Genomic DNA, 26,884 nt, shown 5'->3' on the forward strand with positions numbered 1-26,884 from the left:
AGGGGGTACTTGGGGGTACTGAGTACCGACATCTTTTCCATTGTCTGCTAAAATTGACCCATGGACTCCAAGTTTTAATGGAAGAGCTTAGGCTCTACACACCAATTCTGCCTTGTCGTAGATTCTGTGAATGGATCTAGAGAGCCTGTCTATTGTGGGGTGGGTCATTTAGTGATCACCCCACCCCTGAAGGGTGGCCTAGCATTGGAGTACTGGCACCTTTTTTGCTAGAAAAAACGTACTGGTTGTCACATACATGTACGTTGTCAGGTGTGTCACAACAGATGAAAGGTTGAGAACCACTGCTTTATAGAATACTAGCAAAACAGCTTAGAAAAGTGTATATAAGCTAGGCATGAGCAGTTATGCTAGTCACAGAGCTAGTGTAAGTGCACACCTAAGCCAGTGTTCAAATCCCATGCCCTCCCGCTAGTGCAGTGGTTCCCAAGCCTGGTCCTGGAGGCACCCCAGCCAGTCAGGTTTTCAGGATACCCACAATGAATATTCATGAGAGAAAATTGCATGTAGTGGAGGCAGTGCATGCAAATCTCTCTCGTGAATATTCATTGTGGGTATCCTGAAAACCTGACTGGCTGGCGGTGCCTCCAGGACCAGGTCTGGGAACCACTGCACTAGTGCCTCAAGTACCAACACCTGCTTAGACTGTACTGCTCTGGCACAGGGATTTTGGTACCTGAATTTGACTAGTACTGTAAGCTGCCATCAGCATAACTTGGAAAAGCAGGGTAAAAATCTAAAAATGCTTCCTTCTGTTTCTTTCATTCATCACCTTTCCTTGCCTACCTCTGTGTCCCTGTTTTCTTTCTCTCAGAAGGGGGAGTGGCTTTGCAGGTCTCATGTTTTCAGTGCCAATATGTGTGCTAGGTTGTGAGTTAGACAGGAGGGAAGTGATGAGAGGAGAGCATGTGGTGTGAGAGATATGAACACATGAAGGAGCAGGAGCATACTCACAGAGAAGCCCTAACACAATTGCTTTTTAATGCGCAATAGTGTTATTAGTAAGGTGGAGGGGTGTATGTTATGTTTAGGTTTTTAAACATAGTGTATTTGCTAAAAAAAAATGAATAAAAGTTTCCATTTTCTCTCACTGAAAAAAACAAGAGTAAGTACAATGCTATCTTTTGCTTTGCAGTATTCTCCTAGACTTAATAGATCTCAGAAAGGATTGATATGCTAGAGCCATTCTAAAGAATTCTACAATAAGATGGATCTACAGATAATGTGTTAACTAGATCTATCTTATTGTAGAATTCTTTGGTTAAGTTTGTTGATTTGTTGCTTGAATTGTACTTCCTGGATATACTGTATCTGGTTTCTTGATAATGTTATCTGCCTTGAACTGATGTTGCAGACTAGACAACATGACATAGCATAGCATAGCACTCTACAGATGACATCCTGCGTCCATCATTGTTCTAGGATTTTCTGGTATCAGCTAGAGAGAGAGCACAGACTGAACTTTGCAGTCCATTTCCTCTGCACAGTATCTCAGAACCTAGAAGAAGGCTGTTCAATTAGCAACCATGAGCTGGAAGTCAGAGAGCTGCCATACATGCAAAGAGACTTTCATTTTGCAGGGCATGAAATTGGACTTGGAGGACCTTATAAGGAAAGAGTAGATAAATGGGCAGTTATTAACCAGAAATAAAGTCTTTCTCTCCAAAAGAAAGAGACAGAGAGAAAGAGAGTGAGATGGAAACTGAGGGAAAAGACAGGAATCAGAACTGGGGAGTCTCTGGCATTTCCTTATTAGTTAAGTAGGGTGCCGGTTAGTGACATCTTGATGGTGTTCATTGCTTATAATGAGATAGATGCAGGGCTTTTTTTGAGGGGGGTAGTTGGAGGTACTGAGTACCGGCACCTTTTCCATTGTCTGCTAAAATTGACCTAAGGCCCTTCAAGTTTTAATGAAAGAGCTCAGGCCCTACACGCCAATTCTGCCTTGTCATAGATTCTGTGACTGGTTGCAGGAGGCCTGGCTACTGTGGGGTGGGTCCCTCAATGATCACCCCCACCCCTGAAGGGTGGCATTTGAGTACCGGCACCTTTTTCGCTAGAAAAAAACGCACTGGATAGATGATAACCAAGAGGTGTGATTGTCTTATGAGGGTGTCAACACTGTAGTAAAAGTGGGAGAAAGGGCAAACCAGAGCTATGGGCTTTCTGAAATAAAGAAATGCTCTAATGTTAATTCTGTTCACACAGAGACAGAGAATATGACAGCACATCTCACCTGCTCTTTCTTCCTTCCCACTGTAATATTGCAGACTCTCCCTCATTTTGGAATTTCTCCTCTTTCCCCCAGTGCTCTGTTTATCCCAGGTCTCTTTCCACTCTACTACCAGTTGTGCCCCTCCCATCTCCATGAGGTAGTTGTTCTTTTTGTGAAGAAGGGCTTCACAACCTTACCCCTGAGTCTACATCTATTTATGTTATGATGACAGACAAGACCCCTCTCTCCTCATATGTGCCCATGCGTGTCTCTGTTCTCTTATGTATGTCACTGTGAGAGGGGTATTGTCTGTCTTCCTTTGGGTGCAAGCTCTGTGTGTAGGTTTTGGTGAGCTCTCTGTTTCCCTTGCGTTTGAGAGAGTTGCCTGTTCTTCTCTATAGCCCTGTGAGTACATGTGAGTGAGTTGTCTTTATCCTGTACCTCTTTCAGTACCCATGAGAGTGTTGCTGCATGTTTGTGAGTGAGTTGCCTGGCCTCTTGAAAGTGTATTTTCTTTAAATGATGCCTGTGAGGCTACTGTGTCCTGGTTAAACTGTGATTGTCCTGGTGTGTGACGACAGGAGCTGTAGATAGAACACATCCTGAACTTTCTATGCCATGCTTACTAGACAGTAATTCAGTGTGCTAAAATAAAAACTCAACAGACAGGACTTATGGCCAAATTACAACAAGGGGGGGGGGGGAACCCACATTGACTCCCAGACCTGACCCCTACTTCTTTGAACAGCCAGGACTGGAATTGCTTTGGAAGCGACATTCACAGCCCTCAGAAAGAAGGGAATTTCAGCTATCACACCACAGCAAAACTACTAGCTAGCTAAGATCTCACTTATTACAGCTTCAGGAGGGTACTGGATTGTGATGGACAAATTAGACAGGAGCACCCTCTGTTTCTATATGAGGGGTCGGGACAGTCATTTCCCCACATGTATGAATGGGAGAGAGCCTAGGAACGAGTTGTCTGTCTATCTGTGAATCGTAGAAAATGTTTCTTCACTCAATGTGTAATTAAACTTTGGAATTTGTTGCCAGAGAATGTGGTAAAGGCAGTTAGCTTAGCGGGGTTTAAAAATGTTTGGCTGGCTTCCTAAAGGAAAAGTCCATAGAACATTATTAAAATGACTTGTGAAAAATCCACTGCTTATTTCTGGGATAAGCAGCATAAAATGTATGGAACGTTTTTGGGATCTTGCCAGGTATTTGTGACCTGGATTGGCCACTGTTGGAATCAGGATGCTGGGCTTGATGGACCTTTGGTCTGTCCAAGTGTGGCAATACTTATGTACTTATGTAAGGAGAACACTGCCTGTCCCTCTTTAGCAAACTCAGAGAGTGTTGCCTGTCTTGGAGAGAATTAGATGCTGAAGATATGTTTGGATTCAATGCCCAAGTGTTCTTTGCAGGAAGTCTTTCCTGGGTTTGCTTCAGAAAGTCTCTTGACCTCACTTCGTTGCTTCCAAAGACTGTCTTTTCTTTTTCAAGTTCTTGTGATCTTTTGGCCTGCTGTGGAATTTGGACATGCATCCGTAACCTACCCCCCACCTCTATTAACTATCATGCCTCCCCCGCTCTTGGCTGTGAATTCTGTGGTCCTAGCAGAAGGCAAAGGGTTAAGCTTCAGTGATTTTTGAGAGGGGAGCATGTGTATGTGGGCACATGCCATGCACACGTGTGTGTGTGTGTGTGTGGAGGTAGTGTGATGGAACCACATGGTGCAGAAGGGTAGAAAAGGAAAAAAAAAAGCACTTTAATAAGAGAGAAGGGGAGTGGAGCCATTAAAAAGACAAAGAGAAAATCAGGGTGAAGTGGAGGAAAGGCAAATCTAATATCAACTAGGGAGAAATAAATGGAGATTAGGGGGAACAAATTAGTTTTAATGGGCTGAAATTCTAATACAAGAATAACAGTGGAATTGAACATGCCTGGGAGGGGAGATGGAATCGAACTGCACAGCACAGTAATCAGGCCGGCTATTAACAGGGCTGCAAAAAAAAGGCACAGTAAGGGCAAGGAGGGGAGGGGGAGAACAGGGGCACACAGGTAGGCAAGGAGAGACAAGAAATGAGAGAAGCAAACATCTGGATTTTTACCCTGCCTCTCCAAACAATGCTGAAGGCAGCTTCTAGTATTTGTAGAATTCAGGAAGCAAAAATGTCTGCCTAGAGAGCTTGCAGTCTAGGTGGGTGCTGGTTCCTGAGACATCGAGGGGGGGGGGGGGGGGGGGGGGGGGGGGGAGAGATGGGATGTGAGCTCTGGCTTCCCTTGTTCTCAGCTCATTACTCTAACATCATTAGGCCCGGGGGGGGGGGGGGGGGGGATGATGGGTGAAGGGAGGGAGTCTGATGCAACCCAGTTTCAGGAGAGAGTCCTAGCTTTCTGGCACTTCCTCCTGATACAATATCATTACCACCTCATCCAGGTTAACCCAAACAGACTGATCCAGTCCTGACTTTGCCCCCCTGAATGCAGGGAGGTGTAATTTCTTAGGGAACTCAGAATTACATCTCCCTGGATAAAATGGGGCACAGCCAGGATTTATTCAGCCTTTCTGAGTTGACCTGGGTGAGATGGCAGGCCCTAGGCATAATGCACATCAGGGGGGAGGTGTCAGAAAGCCAAGCCCCTCCCTCACACAAGAGCATGGCATGGTGTCTGCAGGACCCTCACTCAGCACACGGAGAGAGTAAGGTACGGGGTAAGCAGGACCCTCACTCAGCATAGGGAGAGAGTATGGTGCAGAGTATGCAGGACCCTCACTCAGCAGAGGGAGAGAGTATAGTATGGAGTATGCAGGACCCTCACTCAACACAGGGAGAGAGTGTGGTGTGGGGCATACAGGACCCTTACTCAACACAGGAGAAGGTCATGTGAGACCTCAAGGACTCTCCATTAAACATTGGAGAGCACGTGCATTGCATGATATTTGACTCTCGCTCAGTGTTGACATGATGACCCTTTTTAAAAGGACTGAAGAGAGGTTCCAGTGTGAATACATGTACAGAAAAACCCAGAACAATCTTGGGCTTGTGTTACTGTAGCCAGTGACTGTGGTCTCTCCAGTGAAGGTCAGTCCTAGGCAGTATTAACAAGACATCCAGTGACTGGGGACTCTCCAGAGAAAGATTTTCACATTCTCCGTGCACACAAAAGGATAAGGCAGACACACATAGGTGATGTCACTGTTTGACGGCGTGAGTTTGGACCTGCTTCTTAGATTGTTGTTACGAAGAAACAGCCAGGAACCTGGATTCTCCCTCTGTCTCTACATCCCTTGCTGGTGCACCAATAGATATAAGGTCATCTGGCAATCCTTCCACCCTCTTATTCCTCAGGACTGCCAGGAGGTGGTGTGGGGTATGCGCACTGCAGGGAACACAGTAAAGGTGATTGGTTTAGGACAAAACTGAGCTGGAGCAGATTTCATGGAGCTGTTTCTGTCTGGAGTAAACTAAAGACAAAATAGGAGACACTGATGCAACACCAAAGGGGACCCAGTTAAGAGACAGCAGGTCAAACCTAAACAGTTAGCAGTGTGGCCACAGACTATGTAACTTTGTAAGTTTAAGTGCTTTGAGCATACACCTCCACATGTATTCAACATAAATTAATAAAACCATAAAACATATTGAATTTGTAAAACCCAACACGGCTGCAGTTCAGCTTCTGCCTCTGATGCACACAGCACCAGAACACAGTCATTTCACTTTTATTTATTTATTACATTTGTATCCCGCACTTTCCCACTAAAAACAGGCTCAATGCGGCTTACATAGTAATAGGTAACACAGAATTTTGTTATATAAAGTAGGAAAATAAGTATAACATAGTAATAGGATGGATGGGTAGGTAGAAATAGGTGATAGAGAGGAAGGTAAGGTGGGAGATAGAGTCTGGGTCAATGTCGTTTTCTCTTCAGTATATGTAAGGTAGATGGGTTCATAAGATTAATTTAGGTCCTTTGGGTAGGCTTGCTTGAATAAATGGGTTTTTAGTGCTTTCATGAATGGTAGGTGGTCATGGATTGCTCGAATAGGTCTAGGGAGAGCGTTCCAGAGTTGGTTGCCCAGGAAGGAGAAATTGGATCCATAATAAGTTTTGTACTTGAGACCTTTACAGTTGGGGTAGTGCAGGTTGAGGTACTTTCGCGAGGATACAGACATGTTTCTTGCTGGGAGTATGTTTTAAAATATATGTCAAAATGTCTGTAGCCACACTGCTACCTGTTTTTATTGTTCAGCTAGATGTCTCTTAATGGGGCCACCTTTGGAGTAAACTGGAGACATTTTGAGGTTGTGTTAACTTTTATAGGACCAACTGTAGTATATGAGCTTTGGAAAACATAAAGATTTCAGACTTCTGAAGAAAAGGTCAAGGTGGTGTCAGGAGACCAAGAGGGGCATAATCGAAATCTCCGTGGAATGGCAGGGACTGCTGCAGGGCAGGAATAAGGTGCATTGGCATAGTGCTGTGTTGGGGGTCACAGTATGAGAATAGGAAAGAGTGCTGCAAGGCAGGGTATGGTGCATTGGCAGGATTGTGTGTGTTGTTCTCAGTACTGGAACAGCAGGAATAAGATTCACTGTGGAGCTGTGTCAGAAAAATCTGCTTTAATGTTTCTGAGTGCCAGTTTTGCAAAGCAGATTTATCTCTTGTGAGCAGTGAAACAAGAAATGCAAAGAACAGCACAAATGCAAGAGACGTCTTTCCTGCCAGTTCCCTGTGCCAGCGTGGCAGAGAGAAGTTGTGTGTGTCCTGGAGCAAGGAAAGTATGCACCATCAATATGTCTTGTCTGTAGAGGGCTTGATCCATGTAGCACGAAGCATATAAAAGGGTTAGTTTCAGAGTTGGAGATGGGGAGAAGTGAGGACCAGAAAAAGAAATTCTCTCATATGTATAGGGTTTCTGATTTTAGATTTAAACTTAAAAACAAAACACACAGTGATAACACACCGCTATGGAAAAAAATAGAACAGGTGTTTATTGAATAAACACTGGAAAAAAAAACACTTCCCCTAGAATTCTCTCACCACCCCCCCCCCCCCCCCCTCATTACTTGCATCTTCCCCTGAGTTGTTATGCCTTTTCTGCACTGACAAGTCATCAGCTGTTCAAACATAATCATTCATTCAGTCTTGTTTTGTTGCAAATCTCAATGAAGCTTCAGTGTGGGGTAGCTGATTTTACCTGAAAAGGTACTCAGTAGTAGATCCTGCACTGCGAACACAGCAACAAATACCTTCCTACTTAAATGGAAAATAAACACCTATATTTCTCATTCATAAATACCTGCAAATAGAAGCCTTAAAAATGTATCAGTACTAGGTGAACTGCACAGAGAGAATGCAGCCACCTCCCATCTACAGCCTGCAATGCCGGGCACAAATAGAAATTAGACACCTCTCACTTGCCCCCCCCCCCCCCCCCCAAACCTTCTCCCTTCTCATTTCACCTCTTTCTCCGATCCTTCTAGGGTTGCCAACTGGATCCAGATTTGCCTGACTAGGTTGATCCAGTCCTGAGCTTACCCCAATGCATACAGGGACTTGTAGTTCTGATTTCCCCATTGTATTCTCTAAAGGGGTCTTTTTCTAATGCTTAGCTCAAGTTATCTGCCTCAGGGCCCATGTTATTCTTATGGGCCCTGCTGCAGATAACTCGAGCTAAACTTTAGTAAAAAGACCCCTTAAGAAAAGCAAGCCTTCTAGTCCCTGCATTTAATGGGGGTAAACCTAAGACTGGATAAACCCTGTTGGGCAAACCTGGTTCCAGTTAACAAGCTTAGATCCTTCTCCCACTAGGCCCTGTGGTCCTCTCCATTTCCAAGCTCCCTTCTCCCCTGAACTCTTCATTGCTCCCTTTCTTAAGAGCATCATGGAAAGCCCAGTTAGGAGAATCCAGTGTTTTCTGCTTGGGCAATACTAGAAGGCAACAATTAATGTGGACATTCATATTGTTGAATTTTAGTTGAGGATAGACCTTTTGTGGGAGCATCTGTGCTTTTCATGTTGTATTTTAATGTTTGTCTTTGTGTGCTGGTTTTGCCTCTTAGCTATTTTATTCTTATTATTTATTTTTAGTTCCGCTGCTGTGGTTTGATTCAAAACAAAAATCCACCATTTTGTTTCAAGAGAACCTCCGCCCCCCCCCCCCCAACACACATACACACACACACACACACACACACACACAAAACCACACTGCAGCATGGCTCTTTCAGTTCTCTCATGGCCTGCACACGGGGACGGGGACCTGCAGTAACCACGGGAATGAGGACAGGGACAGGGACAGAGCCCACAGGGACAGGGCAGGGACATATCCCATGGGAATGGGATGGGGACAGGGACAGATCCCACGGGGACAGGGCGGAGATGGGGACAGAGCCTGTGAGGACGGGGACAAACTTTGTCCCCGTGTCACTTTTTACTTTGAAGCCTGTTATTGAACTGGACTGTTATTTATGTTTGATTGATGCAGATGACAATATTTTTATTTTTTGGAAAAACAAGCAAACATGTTGGCCACAGCTAGCAAAATTTGCATGGAGGATCCTGTACATTCTGCTACCAGCACATCTTCTAAAAAGACATCTTCTATTGCAGGAGGGACTGTGGAAGACAGGAGAGCTAGACTGAATCCTGAGATTGTTGATGACTTCTTATTCATCCACAGATTAAAAAATCAGAACAGTGCTTCATAGGGTATATTTCTCCCATGTAGGGCATACAGAACAGGTTGTATTTTGTACTCCTGGACAATTTAAGAGGTGGATTAGGATTCCTTGGGCTAGTAGAAGTCAGCTATTGTTGGGGTTGGAAGGGTAGAGAGTGGTGGTGGTGATGGGAGGGTTATTATAGCTGCTAGTTGTTATTATTGTTTTCTATTTGTAATTTATACACAACAGTTGCACAGTATATCGTTCCTTTTATACTTTAATGAAAAGATTTAAATATAAAATTATAAGTGTTCGAGGCTTCTGTAGATGAGAATAGAGCCCACGGGGATGGAATGGGGACCGGGGCAGGGACGGAGACAGGGCCTGCGGGGATGAGATGGGGATGGAGATGGGGCTTGTGTGGACAGGGTGGGGATGGAGACAGAGCCCGGGGGGGACAGGAACAAATTTTGTCCCCGTGTCATTCTCTACTGCACAAAAAGACACTGCAGGATTCACAGAGGAGAAAAAAAACTTCCAAGCACATCTGGATAAGTTGCCTATGCATGTTCCATCTTATGAACTCCAGAAAGAAGCTCTTTTTGGTACAATGCAAGTACTATGGCAAGCGTTAGCAATAAATTGGAGAGACTGAGATCATACTTCACGTAGCCTGGCTTAGGAGTGAGGTTCATTCCTGTCAGGATCTGTGCAAAACCAACCCATTTGGAGACATTGGTCCGGAAAGAAAGGAGAGCAGTCTGACATTCTTTCACTTTTCTGAGACTGTTATTGATTGGTAGAAAGCTCCGTAGATAGAAGAGGATTACTGAGGAAATACACTAGAGATGCGGATTCCTTTAAAATGCCAAACAACCTTTCCCCTGCCGTTTCATATCATTTTAAATCCAAAGTTTCAGGTTTTATCCTGTTTCTTCAATAGTACACAGAATTTGGCGGATATGTTTTTTCAGTAGCAGCTCAGAGTGAGTTACATTCAGATAGAGGAGGGGTATTTACCTGTCTGTGGATGGTTCACAGTCTTAGTTTGTACCTGAGGTGATGGAAGGTTAAGTGACTTGTTGGCTATCACAAGGAGCAGTGGCAGGAAGGCTTAAACTGAGCTTCTCTGGTTGTCAGCCTGGTGCTCTAACCACTAGGCACTCCTCCACAATAGTGTATGATAGCACACACTATTGATTTATGAAAGGTGCACTATTGCACAAGTGTGAATTATTGGGCAATGGTGTGCAATAGGGCACACTATTATGTAATAATGAAGAACAGAGTGCACTGTTTGACCGATAGTGTGAAGTATTTATGACATTGCTCCTAAAAGAAAAATAAGGAAAGGCTAAATAGGTTAGGGTTCTTTAGTTTGGAAAATTTATGGCTGGGGGGTGGGGGATATGACAGAGGTCTACAAAATCCTGAGTGGTGTAGAATGGGTAAAACTGAATCAAGTTTTTTTACTCTTTCAAAAAAGTACGAGATGAGGGGACACTCAATTAAGTTACATGGAAATACTTTTAAAACGAATAGGAGGAAATATATTTCCACTCAATGACTGGTGAAACTCTGGAACTCGTTACCACAGTTTGTGGTAACAGCGATATCTGGGTTTAAAAAAGGTTTGAACAAGTTCCTGGAGGAAAAGTCCATAGTCTGCTATTGACATGGGGAAGCCACTGCTTGTCCCTGGGATCAGTAGCACAAATCTTGCTACCCTTGGGGATTCTGTCAGGTACTTGTGACATGAATTGGCCATTGTTGGAAACAGGATACTGGGCTAGGTGGACCATTGATCTGACCCAGTATGGCTATTCTCATGTTCTTATTTAAACAAAATGAAACAAAACAAACAAAAGAAAGAAAGAAAATTCTATAAATGAAATGGGAAACTAAATAAAATGAAAATGTTTAGCCTGAATACTACACCTGGACATACACCAGCAGGACACAGGTCTCCTTTCTTCTCACAGGTTAACATAGCTGCTGAAAATCACATCTAATACCTTACCCTGGTCATTGGCGTACCAAGGGGGGGGGGGCGGTGGGGTGGTCTGCCCCGGGTGCACGCCGCTGGGGGGGGGGGGGTGCCACGCGCCTGTCGGCTCTTCGTTTTCATGCTCCCTCTGCCCCGGAACAGGTTACTTCCTGTTCCGGGGCAGAGGGAGCATGGAAATGAAGAGCCGACAGGCGCGCGGCACCCCCCCCCCCGCGGCGTGTACCAGGGGGGGTTCTTTCACCGGGGGGGTCGCGCTGCACCCGGGGGGTTATTTCGCCGGGGGGGGGGGGGCGCTGCACCCGGGGGGGCGGGGCGCTGCACCCGGGGGGGCGGGGCGCATCGGCGATCCGCCACAGGTGTCAGCGCCCCTAGGAACGTCACTGACCCTGGTTCAACTGAACAAGTTGATCCAGTCTAGATTTTGCCCCGTTGCATGCATGGAGTTTAGTTCTAGTTGTCATGTTAATTTACCTTACAGAATCAGAGCTACAACTCCATGCAAGGAACAGGGCAGAACCAGACCCGGATAAGCCTGTGCAGTTTTGTACTGTTTGGGGATCTTGCCAGGTACTTGTAACCTGTATTGGCCACTGTTGGAAGCAGGATGCTGGGCTTGATGGACCTTCAGTCTGTCCTAGTATGGAAATACTTATGTTCTTATATTCCTTCCTATTCACCTCATCCAAATTCTTATTTTTTCCCTTGTTATCTCAAAACTTAATTATTGCAATTCCCTTTATAGTGGCCTGCCTCCCAGTTCGCTCGTCCACTGCACCGCTGTTAAATTATTTCACAATTTGTGTTGCACAGATCATGTTACCCCGCTACTTACTACAGAGCAGCGGCTTCCAATTTCAGCCAGGCTCAAATATAAAATTTTGGTCTTTGTTTTCAAGGGCCGGCAGCCACAGGCACCTTCATACATCACTGATCTGCTTCTTACTTATATTCCCCCATGTACTCTCCACTCTTCACAGGCTACATTACTTGTCTTCTCTCTACCTACCCATATTCAACACAAAACTAAAAGAGATTCTGCTTTTGGATATTTAGGAGGATCATACCCTTAGAATTCCCTTTCCCTTTCCATTTATCTCCATGCTGAACCTTCCATTTAAACATGTAAGATACATCTTAAAAATGGCTTTTTCAGTTACTTTATAAGTGAGTTATGCTCTCTGTTAGGGTCATCATGGCTCTTAAGTCTGCCTTAAACATCAGGGCTTGCAGATTCTCAACCTTTTTACTTTGACAGCAAGCATTTATGCTCATTGCTTTCCATTAAGTAAGTTGTTTAGATATGTTTTAAAAATATTAACTTTACCTTCCCCATTGCTGCCCTGTTTTTGCTGGGGATGACTTCCTAATTCCCTTGTTTCCTTTTCTCGCCCCCCACCCCTACTTTAAATGCCTAGAAGCATACTGTCTGAATTTCTCACCACAGATCCTTTTTTCTGTTTTACATAAGAACATATCAATAGCCATACCGGGTCAGCCCAATGGTCCATCTAGCCCAGTATTCTGTTTTCCAAACGGGGGCCAAGCCAGTTCACAAGTACCTGGCAGAAACCCAAATAGTGGCAACATTCCATACTACAAATCCCAGGGCAAGCAGTTGCTTCCCCATGTCTGTCTCAATAGCAGACTATGGGCTTTTCCTCCAGGAACTTGTCCAACCTTTTTTTAAACCCAGATACGTTAACCCTGGCAAAGAGTTCCAGAGCTTAACTATTAGTTGAGTGAAAAAATATTTCCTCCTATTCCTTTCCCTATCCCCTTTTACCTTCCCCTTTTTCCCTCCCTTGTTCTTTTTGTATCTTTTGCCTCTTTCATCCCCTTTATTCTAGGCTTTTCTTATGATGATTTATTTCATTGCTTCCTTTTCCTTTCATTGTTTTAAATTGTAAACCACCAAGCTGCATTCACATGTTTTTGACAAAATATCAAGCACCCTCAAATAAATAAATAAATAAATAAATAAATAACATAAACAAAGAACTGACTCCCATGGGCAGATCCAGTTCTAGTTTTATTCCACTGCATGCATGCAGGGAAATGTAGTCCCACTGTGCAGGGTAGTCAGAACTATTGGGCCAAAAAAATTCAAGGCAAATTATGCATTCACCAGGGTTCGACAGCTGCATAATTTGCTTGCCTGTAGAATTTGAAAACTTATACAGAGAGTATCAGACCATTTAAATTGCTAAAAAGGCCAATATGGTCCATATCAATGTGAGCCAGTTTAGGGGCAGTGACCCTACAGATTATTCACAGAGTGGAAGCATGCAGCCGCTATCTGGATAGGTTATCCACGTAGTGTAGGCCTGTATTATAGGACTACCAGGTGTAGAAAGCATTTTACAGATACACAAAACTGCCCATTTCTTCAAGCTTACAATCTAACTTAATTTTTTTTTTTTGGGGGGGGGGGGAGGGGGAATTTATGAACCACCTTTATGAAGAGATTCAACCAAGATGTTGTACAGCAGGTACAGACTAACAAAATTTACAATTTTGTTAACAGCATAACAATTGTAAAATGGAGGAGTAGCCTAATGGTTAGTGTAGTGGGCTTTGCTCCTGGCAACCTGGGTTCAATTCCTACTGTAGCTCCTTGTGACCTTGGGCAAGTCAATTAACCCTCCATTGCCCCAGGTACAAGAAACTTGGCTTATGAGCCCCCTAGGGACAGAGAAAGTACCTATATATAATATGTACAGCACTGCATATGTCTAGTAGTGCTATAGAAATGATTATTAGTAATAGTAAAAATGACCAAATATAAGCATATCATTTCATTTATTTTAGCATTTTTAATCTGCCCATTACCTATATGGGTAAGTACATACATACAAATCAATGAGATAAACTTGGAGATAGGCAAATTGAATCATAATAATAGGACTAACATGATACTGTGTCAGAAATATACACATTTAACAGCAGTGTAAAAGTCATATATTAGACATATGATAAATGTCAGTACAATACAAATGATACCATAATAGGAAGTATGGAAGAATATTCAAATAACAGATATAATATGATGTCAGCAGAATACAAGCAAAACACCTAATAAACAACACAATAGAACATTCAAATAGCATAGATATGATGCTAATGTTTTCTACAGTACAATGAAACATCTTACTATGTATCCAGGGTCCAAGTGCAGATATATAGACGGGGTCAAGATGGATAGTACAAAGTCAATTGGGTTAAGTAGATGGGTGGCTAAGCTCAAGGCAAAATCTTTGTATAGTTAAACAAGATATGAGGAACTGGTCTAAGTTACAGGGTGTACGGAAAACTAGTCCAGGTACGGAGTGAGTGGGGTAGTCAGTCACCACATGTATTAAAGGCTTGTGAGAAGTGCCAAGCTTTCACCTGCTTCTGAAGTAACAGATTGCTTCTTGCCGGTGCACATCCATAGAAACAATGCCACCGATATTCAGCCTGCAGTGGTTTCTGTTTTTGACAGCACTGACCACCACAGGCAGAATTAACCCAGATATTCAGTACAGGCCCCTACCCGGCCACCAGCATTAAATATCTGAGTGTTTGACAGTGTCTGGAAGTCATTGGGGTACACCAGTATTCAGTACTATATCCCGATAGATAACTGGACATATATAGGACCGCATTATGGGGTCCTTTTGCCAAGCAGCGGTAAAAGGACCCCTGCAGTGGCATCAGCACTTGGATTTGCCATATGCTGAGCTGAGGCCCCCTTTTACTGCTGCCAGTAAAAGAACTTTAAAAAAAAACTGGAAATGGTGGTGCGGTAAGTGTAACACTTGCCGTGCAGCCATTTCCAAAGGGGGGGGAGCCCTTACTGTCTCCTTTTTAGGAGTGGTAAGAGCTCCTGCACTAACCCAGTGGTAACTGGGCAATGATTACCACTGGGTAAGCCCCCAGTGCTAAAAAAATTAAAAATAAACTTTTGGCGCCAGAAAGCCATGCAGTGGGAGTCAGCACTGCCACTGGGTTGCCGCAGTGGCCTGGCAATAGGGCCAACTCGCCGTATGCCAGGCCCATGGTAGCCCTATCATGGCTTGTAAAAGGGACCCTAAATGCAGTCCAACATGCTCGGTTAGTATCTAGGCATCAAAATTGAATATCTGTGATACCCAAATAACTTCCAGCACCCCAATGCTGTCCCTGGACTGCCCTGGCACTTACCCCTAGATTCTGTATAGGTCGTCCAAATTTGGGTGCGGATCTCAGATCCATGTGCAAACTAATTAGTTAATGAGCTGTTAACAATCAATAATTGATGTTAATTGGCAACAATTTGGAGTTACGTATACCCTTCACTACCAATTATAATGTTCTAGTACATATTGTGTTGTCATTGCAAGTAGTATACCATGCCATACTTTGTATTGTTGTTCAAATATTTTTACTGCTCTAATTGCCTCCTGCTCATGTTTGATCTATTCTTACTGTACACCGCCTTGAATGAATTCCTTCAAAAAGGCGGTAAATAAATCCTAATAAATAAATAAATAATAAATAAATAAATATGCTCAAGGCGCTATTCTAGAAAATACAGGCCTAAATTTCATAGCGCACAACTCCAAAGGGGTGTGGCTATGGGAGGGGCATGGGCAGATCATGGTGTTCCCAGATGTTAGGTGCAATGTTGTAGAATACCGTCATTTGACGCACCTAACTGCCAAGTATTTACACCAGGTTTTGGCAGACATAAATGTTGGCACCCAAAGTTAGGCATGAAATCCATGCTAAGCTAGCATTCTCTATATCTGCTCAGCTCAGAGCACCCTTTATAGAAAACTAGTTTAGTGCTGCTGTAGTCTGCCAAAATATTCAGCGACAATATGTGGGAATATGTCGCTGAACGTCTGGGTTTGGCCCAGTCAACGTGATTTAGCCGGGCAAGAGCTTCACCTGCCTAATTAAATAATTTTGCCCCAATCTATATAAGAAAAGAAAAGGGTGAGTGGGAGGAACCCCAAGTAATAAATGTCAGCAGCCTTTTCCGTAATCAAAAATTAGAATTAAAGTACTAAAAATACTGCAAAAATCCAGAAATGAAAAAAAAAAGAGCTACTTATTTGCTGCAGCTGCTCCGGTGTCTGTCTGTCTGTCAGGCATAGCTCAGATTCAAGCGACCCTTGTATCTTACATTAGACTGCAGGTCTTGGTTTCTTAGGTCCATTTGCACATTCATTAGTAGCTTGGAAACTGAATTTGGAAGAAGCCACCATTTGCGTTGTAACTTGATTTTATTTTCTGGGGTTTTTTTTTTCCTTTTTTTTTGTGCTGCTGTTGATTCCAGAAATTTGATTTGAAATACAGATACAGTGAGGTGATAACCCAAGCCACAAAGTGGCACTGTATAGAGAACAGTGGCACTGTTGGCAGTCAAGGTTGGGTTTAAAATCATGGCACCCGGCAGGTAGAGAACCAGTGGGGAGATGTTCTCCCAGAGATCAGATAGCAACAGGGAATCCAGGGTCCCAGATTTCAGACACCTTCTGAATTTGCTGCTCTGTGGGGGTCTTTTACTAAAGATTAGCTCGAGTTATCTGCAGCAGGACCCTTAGGAATAAAATGGGACCTGCTGCAGAAAACTCGAGCTGACCTTTAGTAAAAGACCCCCTATGCATATGCCTACATTGCCTATTCCTCAGTTTGGACTTGCTAGCAGAAAGATTTTGTACTGCCTCCTGCTGGCAAAGGATGGGTTGTCTCTGAACTGGTCTGTTCTTTTGGTGTCAGGGAGTCCAGTGGAGGCTTTGATGTCTTCAGGATGGGGATGGATTGGATATCCAGAAGGTCTACTTTTCAATGTGAGCCCTGGGTTAATGGCTGGCTTGCTAACTATAGTACTATCTTCCAGCAGGTGCTACATTAATGGGTCCTGACAACCTTCAGATTTACTGATATATATTTATTTTAATGATAAGAGCAAATGAGCTTATTATCATGCTGTCTGTATATCTTGTATGCACATGTGCTAGCATTTATCCCCAAATTCTAACTGCGTGCGCAGTTTAATTGAATAATGAACCAATTAGTGCCAATAATTGAGATTTTAACAAGCAATTATTGGTGCTAATTGGAATTAAAATTTACAAGCGTAAACGTAGATGTATGATCCGCTTGTAAATTGTACACAGGGTTGTGGGCAGATCGGGGCATTCCCTTAATTTGCATGCGTTGATATAGAATAATGAGAATCCGCGTCTAATTTAGGCAGGGGGATTTACACCAAGGTTCCGTTGGTGTAAATGATCACACCTAAATGTAGTCGCAGTTCCCAGCACTAAGCGCTACTCTATAAATGGTGCCTAACTTTAAGCGTTGTTTATAGAATAGTGCTTAGCGCTATTTTTTGGCACTAATTTTTTAGGTATCTTTTATAGAACTCAGTCCTTAGCGTGCATGTCTCATTTAGCAAGGGGCTTTACCCACACTAAATAGTTTGGGTAGATATTCAGCTGGCAGTGGTGAGTGCGTAATTCCCAGATATTCAGTAAGGGCTATGTCTGGGCATCAACTTTGAATATCCAGGTTTATGTGATTGGCTATCTCTTTTGCGGTTAAGTGTGATATTCAGCCCTTACCCGCCTAAGCAGCACCACATAAAGACAGGACTGAATTATGCAGTCAGATATGGCCACTTAATTTATGTGGTTAAGAGCTGGATATCGGAACTTAACTTCATAAGTGCTGCCTCCGCCCCTGGACTGCCCACAAAACAGCTGACTTTCACTTAAGAACATAAGAACATAAGAGTAGCCATACTAGGCCAGACCAATGGTCCATCTAGTCCAGTATCCTGTTTTTCAAACAGTGACCAAGCCAGGTCACAAGTGTCTGGCAGAAACCCAAATCATAACACTCCATACTACAAATCCCAGGGTAAGCAGTTGCTTCCCATGTCTGTCTCAATAGCAGACTATGGACTTTTCCTCCAGGAATTTGTCCAAACCTTTTTTAAACCCAGATACGTTAACCGCTGTTACCACCTCCTGTGGCAAAGAGTTCCAGAGCTTAACTATTCATTGAGTGAAAAAATATTTCCTCCTATTTTTTTTGAAAGTATTTCCATGTAACTTCCTCAAGTGTCCCCTAGTCTTTGTACTTTTGGAAAGAGTGAAAAATCGATTTACTTCTACTCGTTGTACACCACTCAGGATTTTGTAGACCTCAATCATATCTTCCCTCAGCCGTCTCTTTTCCAAGCTGAAGTGCCCTAACCTCTTTAGCCTTTCCTCATACGAGAGGCATTCCATCCCCTTTATCATTTTAGTCACTCTTCTTTGAACCTTTTCTAATTCTGCTATATCTTTTTTGAGATACGGCAACCAGAAGTGAACGCAATACTCAAGGTGCGGATGCACCATGGAGTGATACAAAGGCATTATAGTATTTTCGGTCTTATTCACCATCCCTTTCCTAATAATTCCTAGCATCCTGTTTGCTTTTTTGGCCACTGCCGCACACTGAGCAGAAGATTTCAGATCTACAATGACACCCAGACCTTTTTCTTGAGTGCTGACTCCCAAGGTGGACCCTAGCATCAGGGGCATGTAACCGATTAATGCCAATGAATATCACCACAGACCACTTCTGTGGTAATATTCATTGGCATTAATTGGTTATGTGCAGCTGAATATCGGTGGACAGCTCTTTCTAACTGGCCAGGAGCTATTTCTGGCTGGTGAAATCATTTTGAATATTGACCCCTTCATGAATAACCCCTTATTTGGCATGCACCCTAAGCAATAGTGAGCAAAGCTTGCTATGGTTTCATAACTCCTATCCCAGTTCATTCTGGTACTTGTAGTCCTTTAAGAAAGTAAACCCTAGAATGCACATGGAGACAAGTGAAAAAATGGATACTGGCTTAATGTTTCACTCTTTAACCTGGTTAAACTGAAAATGTTGCTGTTTCTCTGAGTATTAGCAGAAGGTTCAAGCCATTAAGGACAAGGGGTCTCCACTATTAGGAGGAGGCTCCAGGTCATCTGGGTCTGGCTGAGCCCATCCTCTCTTGGCTCCTGTATAAGCAGGAAGTTTAGTTCTACATTCCTTTTGGAAACCAGAACATTTGGGCACAATTCTATAAGTTGGCATCTCATTGTAGGCACTTTGACGCTGCATGGTAACAAGCAGTTCTATAATGGCATGTAGGTACCCAGATTCGGTTACAGAATACAAGTATAACCTGGTATTAGAGTGCCTGCAGTTACACCAGCAATAGACCTGGTGCCTAAACACAGCAAAGGCGCATAACTTACAGTATTTAGGGGCCCTTTTACTAAGCCGCGTAGGAGCCTACATGTGTCCAATGTGCATCAGTTTGGAACTACCACCCGGCTACCACGTGGCCCAGGTGGTAATTCCATGTTTATGAGTGTTGAAAAATATTTTTTATTTTCTCACATGCGGCACTAACCGGGTGGTAATCGGCAGTGTACGCGCTGACGATTACCACCTGGTTAAGGCGTGAGACCTTACCACGAAGTCAATGGGTGGCGGTAACGTCAGACCCAAAATGGATGCGTGCCAATGTTTATTTTGCTGCATGTCCATTTTTGGCCCCCCCAAAAAAGGCCTTTTTTACAGGCACACTGAAAAATGGACTTGCGAGCATCCAAAACATGTGCCTACACCAGTGCAGGCCATTTTCAGCTCACCTTAGTAAAAGGACCCCTTAGTGAGTTACATGTGTAATCGGGAGTCCCGCCCCCCATGCATTTGCACTCTATATCACATATGGAATATCACGTGGAGGGGCATAATCGAAAGGGGCGCCCAAGTTTTCTTGAGGACGTCCTCGCAGGAGGTCCCGGCAAAGGGGCGGGGAAACCCATATTATCGAAACAAGATGGGTGGCCATCTTTCATTTCGATAATACGGTCGGGGACGCCAAAATCTGGAAATTTAGGTCGACCTTAGAGATGGTCGTCCTTAGAGATGGTCATCCCCGATTTTCGGCCATAATGGAAACCAAGGATGCCCATCTCAGAAACAACCAAATCCAAGCCATTTGGTCATGGGAGGAGCCAGCATTCGTAGTGCACTGGTCCCCCTCACATGCCAGGACACCAACCAGGCACCCCAGGGGGCACTGCAGTGGACTTCACAAATTGCCCCCAGGTGCATAGTTTTCTTACCTTATGTGCTGAGCCCCCCAAAACCCACTCCCCACAACTGTACACCACTACCATAGCCCTAAGGGGTGAAGGAGGGCACCTAGATGTGGGTACAGTGGGTTTCTGGTGGGCTTTGAGGGTTCACATTTACCACCACAAGTGTAACAGGTGGGGGATGGGCCTGGGTCCGCCTGCCTGAAGTGCACTGGACCCACTAAAACTGCTCCAGGGACCTGCATACTGCTGTGAAGGAGCTGAGTATGACATTTGAGGCTAGCATAGAGGCTGCCAAAAAAATATTTAAAACCTTTTTTTTAGGGTGGGAGGGGGTTGGTGACCACTAGGGGAGTAAGAGGAGGTCAATTCCGATTACTTCCGGTGGTCATCTGGTCAGTTTGGGCACCTTTTTGAGGCTTGGTGGTAAAAAAAAATGGACCAAGTAAAGTCGACCAAGTTCTTGTCAGGGACGCCCTTCTTTTTTCCATTATCAGTCGAGGACGCCCATGTGTTAGGCACGCCCCAGTCCCGCCTTCGCTATGTTTCCAACATGCCCCCATAACCTTTAGTCGTCCCCACGACGGAAAGCAGTTGAGGACGCCCAAAATCGGCTTTCGATTATGCCGATTTGGGCGACCCTGGGAGAAGGACGCCCATCTCCCGATTTGTGTCGAAAGATGGGCACCCTTCTCTTTCGAAAATAAGCCTGCTAGTGTGCTAAAGTACATTAGTACTGTTTTTTTGTGCACACACACACACACACACACACACATGTGCAAAGGGGCGCCTAATCACAGGCACATCGTTATAGAATTGCCCTTCAAGTTTTTTTATTAACTGCCATGTTGCAAGTCGCTAAGAGAATAATTCTACACTGGGCTCCTCCGTTTAGGCATCCTGAGGGCAAGTGATAGGATCCTAGGGTCTGATATTCAGCCAGCGGCAATCAGCATTTTGTTGACCACCACCAGTGTTAAACTGAAAAATTCAGTGCCGGTCCATGTCTGGACAGCGGCATTGAATTTCTGGATTTCTAGAGCAAGCTAACGCATATTCAGTTCTTAACTGGCTATGGTGAACCACAGAAAGATAGGACTGACATTTATGTGGTCCTAGTTATGCAGTTAACCTGGCCAGTTAAGTGCTGAATATTAGCACTTAACCAGTCAAGTGCCGACTCTGCTCCCGGAACACCCCCAAAATAGCTGGTTTTCATTTTGGCACTAAGCAGTTATATTCAGTGGCACTATCTGGTTAAGTGTTGCTGAAAAGGACCAGTTAGCCTCGAACAGGCAATTTAATTGACCAGGAGCCATTTCTGGCTGGTTAAATTGCATTGAATATCGACCCGCTATAACTATAATATAATGGAACCAAAGCTCCTAGATTCCATTATAGAATACATAACGACGCTGATTATCTGGACTATCCTCAGCAGATAATCATAAATCTGGATGATTGGACAAACCTTTTACTGCCCTGCGGGAACGGTAAAAAGCATTTTTCTCGCAGTAAAACAAAACAAATTCACTGATTACTGGGCCTCCTTGTTTCCACATCTCTTGTAGCTCCCCCACTACCATGTCAAGTTTCTCTCTGTCTCCTGTCCCCTCCCCCCCAATGGCCAGCAATCCGGCATCTCTCGTTCTCTCTCCCTCTGCTGACCCTCCAAACCTACTTTTACAGTCAGCAACTATTGAACATGGTGCCTCTCTCTAGCCTGTAGCGTCCCGCCTCCTTTGATGGAACTTCCTGTTTCCTGCAGGAAGGATACTACATTACAATGAGCTAGAAAGAAGCAGCATGTGTAGCACTGTTGACTGTAAAAGCAAGTTTGGAGTGAGAGGGAGAATGAGATGTTGGTTTGGATAATTGGACATTCGGTTAATCGGCGTTTGGATAATCTACGTACTGTACTAGCGTAATGCAGTATCAATTTGTCTAACATTTAGGTGGCCCCACTTATACCAGCCTTAGAACTGGTGTAAATGTGGACCCCTAAATGTGGTAGGAACCTGTGTGACATAGTATTCTGTAAGCTTGGCTCACAAGTTGGAGCCCCAGGTATGTCCCATCCATGAGAACACCCTCATTCCAAATATAGGCTATGCAGGATAGTCACATATTTACAGAATAGTGGTTAGATGACATTCTGACATATATGTTCATGAGCGCACACCTATGCGCCTACATGTTTGTATTTTAAACATTCATGCACACAATGGGCATGTAAATATTAGCACCCCAGTTTATAGAATTGTTCTTTAAATGTAATGGGGTAAAGTCAGGATGGGCTCAGCCTCGCTCTTCTTCATGGCATGGAGCTATCTTATAAACCTTCAAGTACTACAGCAAGAACTGCTGCCTCTCAGGGTTCATTCGTGCCTAGTTCTGTATGTCATTGGTGTCATTCTGGCTGCAGCGGTAAAAATGAATCGCTCTTCCATTTGTTACTGCAGGTCATGGTGGAATGAATCAGCTAGGTGGGGCCTTCGTGAATGGCCGTCCTTTGCCAGAGGTGGTACGACAGCGCATTGTGGACTTGGCGCACCAGGGGGTGAGACCATGCGACATCTCCCGACAGTTACGGGTCAGCCATGGCTGCGTCAGCAAAATCCTTGGCAGGTAAGAAAGAACCAAGTTTAAGCTTTGGGGAGCAGGTCCTTCTCTCTCTACCATGACTGTTGCAAACAAGGGAGCCTTTCTTTTTCTCCTGCTATGTGCAATGCCAACCAATACACAAGGTGTGGCATCAATAAGCAGTGTGTTTTTTCTTTTGAAAAAGGTGCCGGTACTCAAATGCCAGGGCCACCCTTTGGGGTGGGGTGATCACTAAGGGACACTCTACAATAGCCAGGCCCCCTGCAACCAATCACAGAATCCATGACAAGGTAGAATTGGTGTGTAGAGTCTGAGCTCTTTCATTAAAACTTGGGAACCATGGGTCAATTTTAGCAGACAATGAAAAAGGTGCCGGTATTCAGTACCCCCAAGTACCCCCACAAAAAAAGCCCTGTCAATAAGGGATTGCTTCTCTTTCCTCTACAGAAACACACAAACAAATACACATAGGACCTGGCACCAACATGGACACTTTCCTCTTCTTCTTTCTCCTCCCTCTACCATGCCCAGTACCAACACACACACACACACACACACACACAAGACCTAGTATCAAAAAGGAAGCCTTCTTCCTTCATCTGCCATGCTCAGTGTCAGCGCAAACAAAAATCAGGATGTTCCCTGCCTGCTAACAAGATACTAACAAAGTCCCTCCTTGTAAAAAAGCCCAGGGCTGACTCTAACCATTAGGCAAACCAGGAAGTCACCTAGGGTGGCAACTTCTGGGTGTGTGGCAAAGAACAGTTCAGTCAAAACAACACAGTAGATGTTAACAGCTGAAAGAACCATCATCATGCACTTTTATCCACAGAGAGGGTGGGTAATTTTCAAATAGCCCATGAGGACTCTGAGTGAAGACCACTGGACCAGGGATACTTGGCTATGAAGCTTCTCCCAGTTTTTCAGTTTTTGATACCCATCATAAAGTTCTGACAGACTCATCATTTTCTGCAGCTTCAAGTCACCTGCATACCTCTGCAAATAGATGGGGCAATTTTCAGTAGCTGGTGCTGCTACAAAGTAAGAGCATATTTGTGTACACAAGGATCTTGGGGAAACTGCTCACATAATTTCCTTTTGAAAATTGCTTACAAGATATGCAGGTACCAAAGCACAGACAAATTTTACATCTGATAATTCTGTGAGTAGTACAATGAGGGCAAAACACAGATCTATGTAAAATGTTCCCCTCCTCCCCACTCCATCCCTGTCCCCATAATGGCCCACATTCTATGCATATATTTACTCACTGTCAGGGGGACAGTTTTCAACCACGATTATCTGACTGGATGAAACCCTTTGAAAATTGTCCTTGTTATGCATAAACGTTTGACTGATTTCAAATGAGGGGAAGGAGAGGTTGTCCTAATAATGAGAAGGCGCTAAGGGCAGGGCCTTCAGAAGAGAGGGACAAAATGGAGTCCATGCCACTGCTACTAGAGCAAATTCCTGTGTGCCTGTTGTTTTGTGTTTACATCATCAGAAAGTAACCAGAGTATTCTGTTACGCTTGATGACAGCCCTAGCTAGGGGGTGTGCTCAGTCTAGATGGTAAACAATTAGATGAATTATTAAAAGTCCTTGATTTATTTTGCTTTATAGGTTCTTTTGGGGAAGGTGTGATTAGCCAGACCTCAAAGGGTTGTACTCAGGAACAACCTCAGGAAATATTTTTTAATGAAAAAGTGGTTGGATACATGGAATGCACTCACCAAGGGTGTGAAGGACAAAAACAGTAACAGAATTTTAAAAAGCATGGGATAAACACAGAGGATCACTAGCGGCAAGAGGATACCCTGAGGGGTGTCTAGCGAGTTGTCACCAGGACATTTTCCCCTGGACATCTCTCAACAGCGAAGTCCTCCCAGACAATTCCCTCCTAGAACTATTCCCCCCAGCTATTTCCCACTCTTCGAAGTTTTTTCTTATCGAGATGTAGTGTTTGGTCATTTTCTTGCGTCGGTGTTTTATTGAGGTTTTTTTTAATGCATCGGAATTTGCATAAGAAGTGGCATTGTATGGTTCTGAACAGAGGTGAAGCTTGAAGTTGCTGATAGGCAGCAAGGTTTGTTGAAAAATTGGGTGTTTGGCAGTGGAATCGGGTGGGAGTTGGTGGGTTTGTTGGAAAGGTGATTTACTGGGACTGGGTGGGAATTGGTGAGTGGCAAGGACACTAATTTTTCAATATCTATTTAATATACACAAGTCAGTTAAAAAACATAATAAAGTATGAAATTTAGTTTTTTTTTTCTTTTTAGTGTGTTGGGTTGCGTTGGAGGATATTGTTGGGTTGTATTGGGGGTTATAGTTTACGGTTTTTATTTATTTGGATTTGGGGGTTTTTTTCTGCATGGTATAGTGTGGTTTGCTGAAGATTATGTCTGAGAGGGGAAGTAACATGGGTGTAGTTTGGGGGGGGATGTGGAGCGCATTGCCCCCCCCCCCCCAATGAGCTGCATATTTGGAAGGGGAACGGGATGGAGATATATGCCAGACTTTGTTCCATTATGATTGTTAAGAGGCGGCCCGGGTTCAACTCCCGGTATGGGAACGAATTTTCTATTCTTGACCAACTACAATCTGGTTTTCGCCCTCTCCACTCAACCGAAACTGCGCTTACTAAAGTCTCCAATGACCTATTACTGGCTAAATCCAGAGGTCAATATTCCATCCTCATTCTTCTTGATCTTTCCGCTGCTTTTGACACTGTCGATCACAGCATACTTCTCGATACCCTGTCCTCACTTGGATTCCAGGGCTCTGTCCTTTCCTGGTTCTCTTCCTACCTCTCCCTCCACACCTTTAGTGTTCACTCTGGTGGATCCTCTTCTACTTCTATCCCTCTGCCTGTCGGCGTACCTCAGGGTTCTGTTCTTGGTCCCCTCCTCTTTTCTATCTACACTTCTTCCCTTGGTTCATTAATCTCATCCCATGGCTTTTCCTACCATCTCTATGCTGATGACTCCCAAATCTACCTTTCTACCCCTGATATCTCACCTTGCATCCAAACCAAAGTTTCAGCGTGCTTGTCTGACATTGCTGCCTGGATGTCTCAACGCCACCTGAAATTAAATATGACCAAAACCGAGCTTCTCATTTTCCCCCCCAAACCCACCTCCCCGCTCCCCCCGTTTCCTATTTCTGTTGATGGCTCTCTCATTCTCCCTGTCTCCTCAGCTCAAAACCTTGGGGTCATCTTTGACTCTTCTCTCTCCTTCTCTGCTCATATCCAGCAGATTGCCAAGACCTGTCGTTTCTTTCTTTACAACATCCGTAAAATCCACCCCTTTCTTTCTGAGCAGTCTACCAAAACCCTCATCCACACCCTTGTCACCTCTCGTTTAGACTACTGCAATCTGCTTCTTGCTGGCCTCCCACTTAGTCACCTCTCCCCTCTCCAGTCGGTTCAAAACTCTGCTGCCCGTCTCGTCTTCCGCCAGGGTCACTTTACTCATACTACCCCTCTCCTCAAGGCCCTTCACTGGCTCCCTATCCGTTTTCGCATCCTGTTCAAACTTCTTCTACTAACCTATAAATGTACTCACTCTGCTGCTCCCCAGTATCTCTCCACACTCGTCCTTCCCTACACCCCTTCCCGTGTACTCCGCTCCATGGATAAATCCTTCTTATCTGTTCCCTTCTCCACTACTGCCAACTCTAGACTTCGCGCCTTCTGTCTCGCTGCACCCTACGCCTGGAATAAACTTCCTGAGCCCCTACGTCTTGCCCCATCCTTGGCCACCTTTAAATCTAGACTGAAAGCCCACCTCTTTAACATTGCTTTTGACTCGTAACCACTTGTAACCACTCGCCTCCACCTACCCTCCTCTCTTCCTTCCCGTTCACATTAATTGATTTGATTTGCTTACTTTATTTATTCATTTATTTATTTTTTTGTCTATTAGATTGTAAGCTCTTTGAGCAGGGACTGTCTTTCTTCTATGCTTGTGCAGCGCTGTGTACGCCTTGTAGCGCTATAGAAATGCTAAATAGTAGTAGTAGTAGTAAGAGTGGGAACTGTCTTCCCTGGAGTCGTGGGAATTGGTTGGGTGGTAAATAACCCAGGTGGTAATTTTCCAGATGGAAATTGGTAAGTGGGAGTTGTCCAGTGGGAACTGTCCAGGTGGGAACTGACCTAGAATCACCCTGGGATGCCTACATGGGATCCATCAGTTTTGAGAGATTTTATAACATTTATAAATGTTCTCAACATGGTTCTC

General features: G+C 44.2%; 1 protein-coding gene across 8 annotated transcripts in view; it reads left to right on the forward strand.

The window, feature by feature from the left end:
* The window catches only part of PAX8 (paired box 8), a 144,163-nt gene that overhangs the window by 36,330 nt on the left and 80,949 nt on the right, over window positions 1–26,884 (forward strand). For all 8 annotated transcript variants that reach the window (XM_030201694.1, XM_030201696.1, XM_030201699.1 and 5 more), the window contains one exon: window positions 22,503–22,668. In XM_030201694.1, coding sequence (XP_030057554.1) covers window positions 22,503–22,668 — 166 coding nt within the window. The remainder of the gene's footprint in view (window positions 1–22,502; window positions 22,669–26,884) is intronic.

Source organism: Microcaecilia unicolor, chromosome 4, assembly GCF_901765095.1.
Source record: "Microcaecilia unicolor chromosome 4, aMicUni1.1, whole genome shotgun sequence".
Taxonomy (NCBI): domain Eukaryota; kingdom Metazoa; phylum Chordata; class Amphibia; order Gymnophiona; family Siphonopidae; genus Microcaecilia; species Microcaecilia unicolor.